Source organism: Larus michahellis, chromosome 3 (genome assembly GCF_964199755.1).
Source record: "Larus michahellis chromosome 3, bLarMic1.1, whole genome shotgun sequence".
In the NCBI taxonomy this organism is placed as follows: Eukaryota; Metazoa; Chordata; class Aves; order Charadriiformes; family Laridae; genus Larus; species Larus michahellis.
Genome location: NC_133898.1, coordinates 29,252,425 through 29,265,484, shown reverse-complemented (window position 1 = coordinate 29,265,484; position 13,060 = coordinate 29,252,425). Strand labels below are relative to the sequence as shown.

Sequence of the window (13,060 nt, the reverse complement as noted above, 5' to 3'; positions counted from 1 at the left end):
TTTTAATGGTAGCATCAAAACACAATAGGAGTATTTATGGCACGGCAGAGGAATAGTATAGCTGCAGGAGCACGTGGAACTGCGATGTGTGCAAAGAATGATCAGAAAGAAAGAAAAAGGTCACGTTCTCCCAGTTTACTCAGCAGCTGATGTAAAAATCACTAAGTCAGCGTAAGGTGTAAAGGGGCCGGCCAATTAAATACACCAAAGTCCACTGTGTCGGTTATGACACCTACACATCAAAATAACTATTCCTTATGCATCCCATAAGGCATGCCACATTTTTTAATTATGAGAGCACGGCGGGCTGGGAAGGAGGGAAGGTACAACGGGTAAAAAAATCTAGACTACTTTAAAGATTTGGAAGACGGTTGGGTGCAGTATCATTAGCCTTTAGTTATTTGTCCTGGAATGTGTGGGCCATATACGTTTTTCCCTTGTCTGATACACTAACTTAATTTACCGGCTGCTTCCCCCACCCCCCCGCAGCAGAAACGTGGAGACACGGGTTTAAAAGGCGGTGGGGAAGGGGAGGAAAGAATGCTTTTTTAAAAGAAATGGGGCTGGAGGGGGGGAGGAATGTCAGTGCTCTTACCCTTCTTACTGTTTAAATTTAACAGTTCAACAGATGCATTACCTCTCAGCTCATCAAGTGGTTTAGCAATTTCCGTGAGTTTTACTACATTCAGATGGAGAAGTATGCGCGGCAAGCCATCAACGACGGGGTCACGAGCACTGAGGAGCTGTCTATAACCAGAGACTGTGAGCTGTACAGGGCCCTGAACATGCACTACAATAAAGCAAATGATTTTGAGGTAGGCACCGATCTTTGTTTCTGTGTGTGCGTGAGAGTCGCTCCGTGGTCCAGTCTGCCTTTAAAATAATGTACCTTTTTGTTGTGGCCCTGACCGGTGGAATCTGGGCATTCCACATCCCTGAATGACGCTAATTAATCTTTTTAGCCCCGTTAGCTGGAGACACCTCACTAGGGATTGACAAGAGATAAAAGTTTTCACTTTTTTCGATAAGTTTCTTAGTTTCGACTTTTTGAAGTTTCCCTTAGAAGGGACAGTAGTGAAAGGAGTCACCTCACGGCTCTTCTCAAGCTCTGTAATTGCGTGATCAAACACTTGCAGTTACCTTCCTCTGCTTTCCTTCATTTGATTTATAGAACTGAAATGCATTTGCTTTGTCAAGCTGCAGGATAAAATGACTACTCAAAGTAAATGCTCTCTGTTTTCTGCTGTAACGGGTTTGTGGCTTTGATTAAGATTCCTGTTTACAGGCAAGCCTGGTAGCTCAGCAGACTATTGTTATCATTAACATGCTGACCCTTGGCGATACCACGGGAGAGTGTCTCTCCCTGCTGAGGATGGCAGTTTGCATTGTTCAGGTAGTCAGATGTAATGATGCATTTGAACGGGGTGTGCATGAGGGGGAGGCTTGAGTAATCCCATCTCTTGGTGGAGTGGGAAAGTGATGGTGGCGCTAATTTTATTTTTTTTTTGTCTGCACCTTTCACTGGGGCTCAAGTTGCATAATGAGTCCCCTCCTGTAGCAAAAGTGACGCTTGTCCACTGGAGGAGGGTGTTTTCCTGCCTAAAATCCTTCCGGGGGATTTTTAGTAGTGCTTGTTTTCATAGCACGTAAGTTCAGATGATGCAAAAAGTCCCTAAGCAGAGACTTTCTCGGCTCCTTCCCCTTCTTCTGGGCATGCAGAGTTTTCTGGGAGAATGGTTGCATGGAAGGGGCAGATGAAGAAAGAGTGGGGAAGAGGGTGGTCCTGCGGGGGTTTGCCATTCATTGTGGCTGATGACAACATCCAGACTTCATGTTTGGTGTGCCATGGCACCCCCAGGTCCTTCTGAGGGCTCTGGCCCCGTTAGGTACTCACGCACGCACAGTACAGGAGACTCCCAGCCTCTATGCCAATAGGTAAACACAGGAAAAGAAAAGGAAATATGTAAGGACAGAAGTGTGACCAACTTTTTTTTCTGTCAAAATGTGATTAAATTCCCTCAAGCTTTTTTTCTTTTTAACGCAACTTTTTTCTGTTTGCAGAACATAGTTTGAAATGTTCCTTCCTCTCAAAAGTTCTCAGATCCTTGATGATTTCAGGCACTTATTGCTGCTTTTCAAAATGTTAGTTGCAATGTTAATGTAAATAGATTACTTCAGTGAAGAAATGTGGGGAGGTTATTGATGTTTTCAGGTAGATAAGGAAATGCAAATCCGGTATGTTAGTGTGATCCACACTAACACTGTTCACACTGATCACTGTTAGTGATTCCAGTCTCCTCGTCTCAGCAAGGTGTCTTGTAGCTGTTAGGAAATGAGCCCCTTGTTTTTTTTCCCCATTGTGGAGGGAAAGGGATGTTATAAGTGGCAATGATTTCCAGATATTTCACAGTCTTTCTTGTGTTATGTAGTATAATGAGAACTTCCTAGGGGTTTCAGTCGTGGTTTTGCACTGAAGATACAGCAGTTCTGAGATCATTAAAGTGCATGGTGCAATTTCTAATGTAGCCAATGTAACTTTTCCCAATAAATGCCTGGCCCCTCCCCCACAAGCTGCACAGCAAAAATGACAAGTACTGTAATGTTGAAATTGGATCCAAAGGGATTTAGCAAACTGAGCATTTGCCATATTTAGCGTCATCAAAGTTCCTTCCTCTCATACTTCAACGATGCTTTGCTGATCTGATTAGTCTGATACGCTGTTTCTCTTAAGTCACCTACTCTGCTATTCCTAAACCCTTCCCCGTTATGTCTTCTTGGGAGAAATTCGTGGATATACTTTAATACTCCTAAATTGACTGTGAGGAAAAAAAAAATAAAGCGAAAATGTGCATTTGGTCTGTATCAGGCTGTGCCATTGATTTGCTCAGGAATCTGTGATACTGTGTTCCTTCCCCTGCACATTGGAACTGACAGCTTGTAGCAAAGTCAAATAAGATGTTTAACAAACCACATGTCCTATCGTTTTTAGCTTTGCCATTGTACCCTTGCGGCTGTGAGCCGGAGACAGACACAACGCCTCCTCCAGCGCGATGCAACTTTGCCTGTGTTTTGTGTGCACACGTATGTGTGTGTGTGTGTGTAGCCGGTTCCACGTTTCTCTCTCTAGCAGTAGGGTTAGCCGGAGAAACCTGTGCTGAGCTGCACAGAGCAATGTGAAACCGAGTTTTGAAAGGGGGGGGGGGAAAAAAAAAACAAACCAACAATTTTTTTTGTGAAAGGTGAAGATGCTTCTCTGCTCTGGGGCAGTTCTTCCAGGGAAGGGAGAAGGTGGGTTATCCTCATAAATAAAAGCCACAAATGTGAGTGTCCCAGCACAAATGCTGAAGTTGGTCAGAAAGAGAGGACAGCTTGCTGTGCCACTTGATATCTGTCTCATCTGTGGTGTTGCCATAGGCTTTTGAATGGCAGCTGCAATAGTTAAAGTCAGGTATTGTTGCTATGCATTAGAAGAAAGAAATAAATCCCAAATCATTTCATAAATCACTTTTAAAATCCTAAAACAGATCACCAGAGTTCACAGTTCTGACTGTGGCAGGATGATTTCAAACAAGGGGGACACCGTGCTGTAAGTTAAAATAAAAATATGGTTAAAAACCATAAATAAGATTTTTTTTTTCCAATTTATGTACTTAGAACAAGCAAAATAAATTGGCCTGAGGACAATACCTGGATTTTAGCCTTGCTTTGGCTCCCACTCCTCCTCCATCATCCTTGTTCCCTGGCATTTTTTTGCAGTTACCGTCATTCTCTGTGTATTAATGTCTCTCTGCACGATGCCCGTTCCTTTTCCTTGTGGGCATTTAACGACTCAGTCTTAGTTCTGAAGTCTCAGGGTCCCTCTGTGCTAGCGATTTCGCTCTCTGCCCTCCTGCCTACTCCTCACACTCGCCACGCTCCTCTGCGTAGCGAGCAAATGAGCACCAAAGCAAGCCCCTGCACACACCATCTTTCTGAGCTCAGCCTGCCTGCTGCTTCACGGGAACTCACCCGATTTTGCAGACGTAGTTATTGAGATTGATCACAATAGTGAAACGTCTGCCAAGCTGCGTTATTTGCACAAATACACTGTATGCAGTTTTGGTACAGTGGGGCTTGATGCGATGATTGCCTCTTTTCATAGCGCTAGTTACGGCACGTGTCGTGATTTCGAAGGGGGAGAAAACCATTCTTAAGAAGTTTGCTATGCTTTTGGCAGGGGAAAACCATACTAGTGGGAAAAACTTAATTAAGACCAGTTGTACTCAAGCCTTCGCAGAATGTTTAACTTAAGGCACTGTGAGTTAGTCCCATAAAAATCAATGAGATTATGTAAAACAATTCAAATAACACCACCTATAAAATCTAAGAAATAACCCAGTCACGTAAGTGGCCTATGAACCCTTGAGAGGAAAGCTGGCTGCCAAAATTTTCAGAAGTGATGATGGTTTTAGGCCAATTCCATTTTGGGATGCTCAACTGGAGATCTATTAATGAGAGCCACTTTGTCAGGAGGTCCTCAACGGTCCATTCCCTGAAAATGAAATATGCCCAGCACTGCATCCAAAAATTAAGACATCCTAAATTATTGAAAATTCTGGCCACTCATGTGCTTATTTTAGGAATCTGTATTCTTCCCCAATTTCATCTGCAGGATTCATCTTGAACTGGTGTTCATCAAAAGGAGAATTAAAGCGTTCAGACCTGATTCTTATTTAAGCTAAGGCCACTTACGGGTGGTTTTGCGATACACAAGCACCGTAAAGTAGAATTTATAACCACTCGAACACTCCTTTACACAACTGGAGCTGCGTAAAGTGGCCCCAAGAGAAGTGAAAATCAAGTCCGTAACTTGCTAACTTCCATCTCAGAGATTGCTCTTTCCATTACGAACTGCTGCGCCGTGGCAGTCTGCACTTCTGGTGGTACCAGCAGTGGGCACAGCCTAGCGGGACAGTTGTTTGTTTCAGTATTAAACTCCTCGCATTTTTTTCCCTCAGCTGTATACTTCCTCCTTCAAGGGCTTTATTGTTGTAGCATTTCTACATCGTTCTCAGTGTTCTTAAAGACAAAGTCGGAAGGCTGCTGTCTGGGGATCTGCAGGAAGGAGAGTAGAGCTGCTTTGGCAATTTGAGAATAGCAAACATAACTGTCCTGATTCCTCTGAAGAAAAACTGAAACGTAGGTGTGTAGATGGAACTTCTTCTTCACTTAAAAATCTTGGTTTCAGGAATTATAATTGGTGCCCTCGGGTCTTTTTCCTTTTGTTTGTTTTTTGTGTTTGTTTTTTTTTTTTAATTTTGAAGAGGCTCCGTTGTGGGACAGCAGAGCGTTCCTTGAAACTGCACAGGAGCTGAACCTGGTTTTTAATCAAGTAACAAAATCCACGGCTTGCAATAGAAGGTCCCTGCATTGCATGTATCAATTAATGCTTATTAATCAGTTTTTGCAGTTAGTTGAACTGCAGATTGTAGTTGGAAGCTATTAGGGAGAGAATTGAGAGAGGACTACTGTTGCAGGACTACACTCGGTTTTTCTGTTTGTGTCCTTTGGATTCAAGGTGTTTGTATAATGAAGTTGGCACGTTGATATATGATCTATTTTTTAATGTCATTACAATTTTAGTTCCCTCTGCCTTTTTGTCATTGGGTTACATTTAAGCACAGCAAGATCAACTTTAAACTTCCTTACTCAACAGCTTTATTAGTTATAACGTACCGTGACCTTTCTCAACATTCTTAAAGAAAAAGATACAGTGTAATGTCACTTTACTTTGCTTATTGTTCTTTGTTGTGGTGAACAAAGCATTTTCTACAGTGGCTATAGCACATAATTATACAGCTTTCAATAGCGGTGTCTTGGCACATATCAAAGTTCAGAAGAGCCTTTAGAAAAAAAAAGATGTTTTGTGGCAGCCTAGGGAGGGTCTCATCTTTCCTTCAGAAAATAGTTCAAGGCTCTTCTGTCAAGCTTCCCTACTTAGAGCTTTTTCTCCTCCTGCTTCATAAAGTTTAAAGGGGATTCAGTGGAGTTCTATGATCTATTTCCTTTGAAAGATTGTTCCTTTGCACAGAGAAGTCCTTTGACTTCAAGAGTTCACAGATTCATGTCTTTAGGTATCATATGTCTGACCTTATCAGTTACTCTATTTAATGTAGGAGAAAAAGTCTCAACTCTTTGTGTTTGTCTGTTTTGCCTCTGTGAAATGATTTGGTGAAAAGACCATCCTTTTTAACACACCACTGAGAGGCCGTTTCTGACTGTAACCTACCCTGTGGCTCTTCTAAAAAAAAAAAAAATTGTCCTTGTGTTTTGTGTATGGATGATTTCACAGTGAGAATAGAATTATACAAGGACAGACACACATAAAAAAATCTTTTGCTCTTTTTTCCTAAATGATCTATTGGCTATTTTGGTGGCTGCTACTCTGGTTCCCCAACAGGCACAACCATTTAACAAACACAGAGACAGCGGCTGGAGTGCTGGGCCAGCAGTAGGTTTTCCCTTGCTTCGACCTACCCCAAAGGCCTTCATAATTAATTGTCCTTCAGAGATGAGGAAAGTTCAGAGACAGTGTGTGTAGCGATGTCTATTGTCTGACATTCAGTTCTCCTTCCCTCAGCTCTTTTTCTTCATTCCACAAAGGGTTATCAATAGGAGCAGGGAGCAAGCTCTCTTCTAACAGCTGCTGGTGGTGGCTGTAGCTTTCTGTGGAAGGTATCATTGTGTTCAGCCATCTATGGATTAAATGGCTGGAAAAGTTCTAACAACCCTTTCAAACGGGCGTGTTTATTTCATCTAGATTACACAGACCTATTTAGCTAATTAAAAACTTTCTCAGAACCCCTTCTCTCCTATTCAAGGGAAGAAAAAAAAAATTAAAACGCTGCTGTAATTATGAAGAATGGCTGCAATGAAACTTTGATAAATAAATTAAAAATTCGATCTGCCAGCTTTGATTGAAACGCACCCAAATAAGCATAGGCTTGTTTGTTGAGTTGTTCTGTGGGTTTGTTTTGTGGTTGTTTTTTTTTTTTTTTTCTTAGAGGGAAGAAAGGTGCACAGTAGAAAAAGCATAAAAGAAAACATTGGTATAAGCTGTAACAGAAACAAACACTCACCCAATTTAAAAAACTGCCACAGTTCGTACTGTCTCTGCTCATAACATCAAAGTGCAAAGAAGCCGGAGTTTGCTAAACAGATTATTAATATTGTTGTGCCTTCTGCAATTAATTTAGAATCCTCTGTGGCGTAATTATTAAACTTCATATACAACAGAACAAAATTATATACGTGCTGTCTTGTTTTCCCCGATGATATGCTAAACAAAGATAAGGTGCTGTTATAGTAGATAGGCAAGAAGTATAGTCAAATTAGGGCTGTTTATTAACAATCGTTATATTACTGCTCCAATTAATTGGGCGAAGCCAAAAAGGACAAATACAATCATTCTTCCACTGAACAGTTTAACTAGCAAATTAGGGAGGTTTTAATAATTTTTTTTTGTCTTAAAAAAAAATAAAAAGGCACTCCACTCCAGACCTTCACCTGCATTCTTCATAAATACATCACTTAGCAATGAAAAGGAATAATCATATAAAAAATTTTCTGGGCTCCATCTCTACTTCCTTACTGTTCAGAAGGACTGCACAACAATCAAGATCAATTATTGTACTGATTAAGTTATTATGCCTGGCATTTTGAAACAGGTTTTCTGTATTTAAGAAGAAATTGCATACAAAGTAGATGCAGCTAATACAGTAATGCAAAAAAAGATCATAAAAAATTAAAGTTATTCTTATGAATCTTTCATTAGAAGCAATGAAAAGGGACACTGGTGAAGCCAAGTGCTTTGTTCTTCTGAGCTTCTCTTGGAGGGCCAGATCCTGCAAACAATTACGTACTTGAGCGTTCCTTCTGCAAGAGTCCCGTTGGCGCCTTCAGCATTACCTCCTGCTCTTTCACAGTTTGCCCACTTAGGCCTGTGGATTACTACCAGTGTTGTTCTACTTTATCAAACAGATGTTCCCTTTAAAAATTGACAAAAGTCCTGTAAAAAAATATACCACAAAATCACACAGCTGTACGGAGGCAAACACTTGCTTTTATGCTGGAAGAGCTGTTGTGAAATGATTTAAGGCTACTCAGAGCTTTTCAGATTACTCCCCACCGCAAATAACATGTTAAGTACTAAATTGCCCTAAGCGGTGTTTTATTACTGATCAATAAAATAGTAATCTTGTCTTTTAGCGTGGAAAAATATTTTAGAGGGATTTTTCCTGGTTTAGTTCATGGATAGCAGTAAACCAGAAAGCATAACCCCTCAAAAAAAAAGCAAAACTCGTCCTTGTTTGTTTCTAATTTTGCTTTGGGGGAATCCTAGGATTGTTCCAGCTGAATGGTGCAGGGTTTCTGTGCCCGTGCGCGTGTGTGCATGTAGTGGTGGTGTGCTGTGTTTTGTTTTGGGGGTTTTGTTTTTTGCTTTTTGCTTTTACAATTTACTGGTACTCATCCTTATTGCCCCATCCTCTTCTCAAACGAAACAGCCCCCTTCCAAGAAAAAAGAAAACAAAAAGAAACCAGTAAAACCAAACCAAAACAAAACTTGGCAAACTCTTCCGACTCCTATTGCCATTTCATTTTGCATTCAACAAGGGGTAGTGGGAATTGAAACGTCAACTGGAGATCGAGAACAGCACCAATTTATAGTGCGTTAGCCTTGCACAATTCAAGATTTCTTTTGCTAGCTGCACACATTATACCCAACATCTCGCCACTCTCTTGTGGCAGTTGTGAGGAATGGCTATTCCTTCCCGTGTGTGTACTATGGGCCTCTAAAGACTCTTATTTATTCTCTCCCATGTCACCTTGTGTACAGTCTGGTCTGTGACACTGATGGTGATTATGTCATTATTTTGCTCTGGGGGCTTTGGCACATCTGCAGAGCTGATGCACATCTTCTTTGTTACGCTGGCATACGTCCCATATCGCAAATGCTTCATTAGCCTTACTGCCTGCCTCCTTGCCAGACAAGAATACCCAAATCCAAGCTTCTTTTTGCTCTGGTCTTTTGTGTCTGTGATGAGCCTTTATTCATCTTCCTAGTTCTTCCCTGTTTTATATTTTTCTATGTAAAACTGATTTCCAGATGTCCGTCGTTCTCCAAAAACCCGTCGTAGATGAGGAGTGAGAAGCAAGGTGAATTTTAACCCGTGTTGTCCCTTACTCACGTAAAGTCTTATCCCTCGCAAGCTGAAATGCTTTTTCATTCATGCTGCATATAGAAAGAGTTTGTTAGGCTAGGCAGTTCAATTTTAAAACTTGGTGTTTGCAAAAAAAAACAGAGAAAAAAAAGAAAAGGAAAAGAAACCAGTGATTTCTCTTACCGTTTAATAAATCCTGGTTGTGGTAATGGGTAACATGCAAGTTGCACATGTTTCTTCCAGACTTTTTAAATTTCTTTTAGACAACATAGTTAAATTCATCACTCAGAACTTTTGGAGAAGCGGCACTGTCCACTGAAGGAGGAGGGTGTTCACAAGACCTGATCAGCTAAAATTTCTTATATCCTGTTTTAGTATGTCACATTAAAAGGACATAGATCATTTTGTACTGTGAAAATTGAGGAAAATGTATGATCTTCTAAACTTTATCTAAGCTGTTCCATATAAATGACGTACCAGAGCGATGAGAAATAGTGGGTTAGCTTACTAGCTTTGTAAGATTTTTCCCTCCACATCCGACCCCATGCTTTTTCTCCATGACACTGAACTAAATTCTGGGCTGGATTCTCAGTTTCTGGTGTAAATCAGCTCCAGCAATCACTGAGGCTAATTAATCTGTGCCAGCTGAAGAGCTGTCTTTTGTTGTGTTACTATACAGTGAAGTGTGTGAATATACGTTAAATGTTAATTGGAAAAAAGTTTCGTTGTTTATTTTAAAACTAAAAATTAAATGCAGAGCTGGATTGAGAGGCACAAAGCCATCATGTTTATGGATGTGGGGTGGAGGGGGGCGTTGTTTTTATTTTTGTAAGGCGCGCTTGCCAAAAGAGGAGGTCCCAGCCGACACTGTCTCACAGTGCAGGGTCAGGGCTGTGTGAGTGACTTTAACAGAAGTCTTACAGATAGGATTGCCCGTCCTATAGGACTTTGAATAGGTCACCTTCATGCAGAACACTGTTCGCTTGGTGTCTTCAATGTGTTTTAAAATGGACGAGAGTTGGGCTCTCGTAACCTGAATTAGCAAACTCGGAACCTGAATTAGCAAACTGTCATAACCTTTGGAAGTGCTGGGAGAGGTTTATCAGCACCATGACCCATGCTGGTTTCTGGACCAGCTTTTTGGGGTCCTGCCCTTTCTCAAAGCAGGTATCCCTGGGCTGAGAGAGCAGTGGCAGCACAAATTTGCTTGCGGAGAGACCTTCCACCATTGTGGAGCGCAATAAGGATGCTGTTTTCAAAAATACTTAAATCGGTAAGGGCAAAATAGTGAGGCTGTGAGGAAGCCACAGCAGAATATTGCAGGGGCCCATGAGGACTGTGTGTCTTTCACCTGCATGAGAGAGAGAGATAACCTGGGAGGGAAGTAGCCACAGTTCAGTATCCTACTGAAGTGATATTAATAACAGATGTGAAGTTAAGAAATACTGTTCGGTCCAAGAGGGAGGGAGTCTTCAGAGTACTGGATCACTTGCTGTAGTTACACAGAGCCCATCACCTGCAGTACTAGAGTATTGCTGAATTTTGTAGTGCAGAGAAAGAGACTGTCGTCTTTCCGACGTGTGAGTGTGGGTGGGCAAGAGAGGGAGGGCCAGCCAGAAGGGCCGGCCGAAGGTAATCAACGTATTGGAGATGATTTCTCCCTGTAGATCTGGAAGGGGCAAGGTTCATCTTTCTTATCTGCAGAGGCGGAAGGTACGCAGACGGGCTCTGCCTCGTGTTGTGTGCCGCTGGAGGGACTCGTGAACTGCCCTCTGTGGGGGGGCATTTTCCAGGCTCTAGTGGCAATGTGCCGTCAGAAGAAGCCGTGTCCTGGTGGTGGTCCAGAGCGCTCAAAGATGTGGCCTTGAACTTGTTTCTGTAGTTAATGGAGAGGCTTTGTAGAGAGCAGCAGACCAGGGTGGCATGATCTCTGTTGCTAAGCAGAAAGGCTGCTGCATTGATTGGGACTTAGGGGAGAACAGTAGCATAGACACATAAATTCATTTAAAGCAGTAGTCTACAACTTCAGAAAGTTTTTAGAGGAGAGAGGGGAAATCAACATTGCAAATAAAAGCCCTTTAACTGCAGAGTATCAGTGTTCAGAGAGAAGGCGAAGTGACTTATCTCATGCAATTGCTGAGAGGGCTGGCTCCATCAGACGAGGCCCAGCCTCGAGGTTATCTAATCCAGTGCTGTCTGGAGTCGCACCGTTTCCTTCCGCAATGGATAAAGAGGAGTCAAACGAGAGGGAGCTCAGTCCATTAGAACACAAGACTTCATCTTCTGACCTTACAGGCTTGTGAGGCTCAACAGTCCCCAGCAGGTCCTGCACTGAAGCTTGTAACAGGGTGTTTGGCCAGCTGCATGGCTCAGGGTGGATTAGATGGAGGAGTTTATCCCACCACAATGGGCTCTGGCTGCCCAGAAAAGCATGGTTATGTTGGGAGGAGGTTCATCAGAGTTAATCAGCGGGAGCCTGGGCTGGTGGAGCTGGGGCTTCACTTGCAACACCCCTCACCCATAACCATGTGCAATTTCCTTCCCCTGCCTCTGCCCTCAGCCATGGGAAGGAGGAAAGGAGGTACCCTGATGCCAGAGGGCATGCTTACCACCTTCATGCTACCCCCAAAAGGACACCGGTGACTGCCTGTTTCCCTGCCAGACTGATTAAACACCACCTGCTTCCCATTGCTCTCCCTTACCTCCCTCCTCACTCCCCTCACCCCAACAAACACAAACCGAGGAGGGAGAGAGCACAGTGGGAGCTTTTCAGGGCCAGACACAGAAGACAAAGGTGACTGCAGTGCAGAGAGGTGGAAAGAGTAAGCGAGAGCAAGCAACACCAATTGCAGATATTTACTAACTGTTAGCAATGTTTTTATATATATATAAGATGTTAACTGTCGCTTCTGCTATAGTGTTAATAGTTCCTCTAAGGCGCCGAATTCTGCTGAGCGTAAATCACCACTACACTACAATCTTCATGAACCACTTTTCCTCTATATCCACGGTCTAACCAGCAGTTTCTGCCTGACCAGCTCTTTTACGCGTGGTAATACACCACGAGAGCAGAGAACTTACTGCTTCTGAGAGACATAGCTGCTCATCACATTCCCATGTGGCTGATGTGTCCAGGAGAGTATGCAATAACCTCTCTGCTGTTCCTGCAGCAGAGCCAGAACTGGGTGGTCATCCCTGTACTCACTTTTTTCTGGACAGGTTTTTTGTGGGCGCCTGTATGCGGTACCTGCCAGAATTTGGCAGCAGGGTACATAATATGCCACTTGGCATTGTAGGCAGCCTCTTGTAGCAGATTGCATTTCACCACAATGGGACTGAGTTAGACTATTCTTGTGTGCGAGAGTTTTATTTCTCCTTCAGTTTTTGTATGACGCAGCTTCTTGGGTGTGACAAAAACCCCTCCTGTGATTCTTCCTTACATTTCCCAACACATGCTAAACCCCCAACTATCATAAGCCGTAGGAGCCTTAGTGATTTTTCCATTCTGCAGCAGTGCCATTGGCAATGCAGTAAGTTAAGGGCAATCAGAGTTTCCATTAGAAACCTCTACACCTCACGCAGTTCTCATTCATCAGTAAGGCAGAAAAGGAAATTTGATAATCATCTCCCCAGTAAAACCCTATTGATGATTTTTGAGGATGGGGAAAGGGGAGAACTATTTTCCAATCAGTCTAAATAAATTGTAAATGGAAAGTCTTTTTGTTTTGTTTTAGCCTACTCTACTCGCAAGTCTTACCAACTTTTGTGCTTAAAAACTAGCATGTTAAGGCCATTGTGTCTGCACGAGAGAGTAGCTGTGTTTCCATGACGGCTAGGCTCATCCCCTGAACCACAGGCAC

The 13,060-nt window shown here is 42.6% G+C and overlaps 1 protein-coding gene across 2 annotated transcripts in view; it reads left to right on the top strand.

Moving 5' to 3' along the window:
* PROX1 (prospero homeobox 1) overlaps nt 1-13,060 on the top strand; it is a 50,049-nt gene that overhangs the window by 21,255 nt on the left and 15,734 nt on the right. For both annotated transcript variants that reach the window (XM_074579454.1, XM_074579455.1), the window contains one exon: nt 621-815. In XM_074579454.1, the coding sequence (XP_074435555.1) occupies nt 621-815 (195 nt within the window). The remainder of the gene's footprint in view (nt 1-620; nt 816-13,060) is intronic.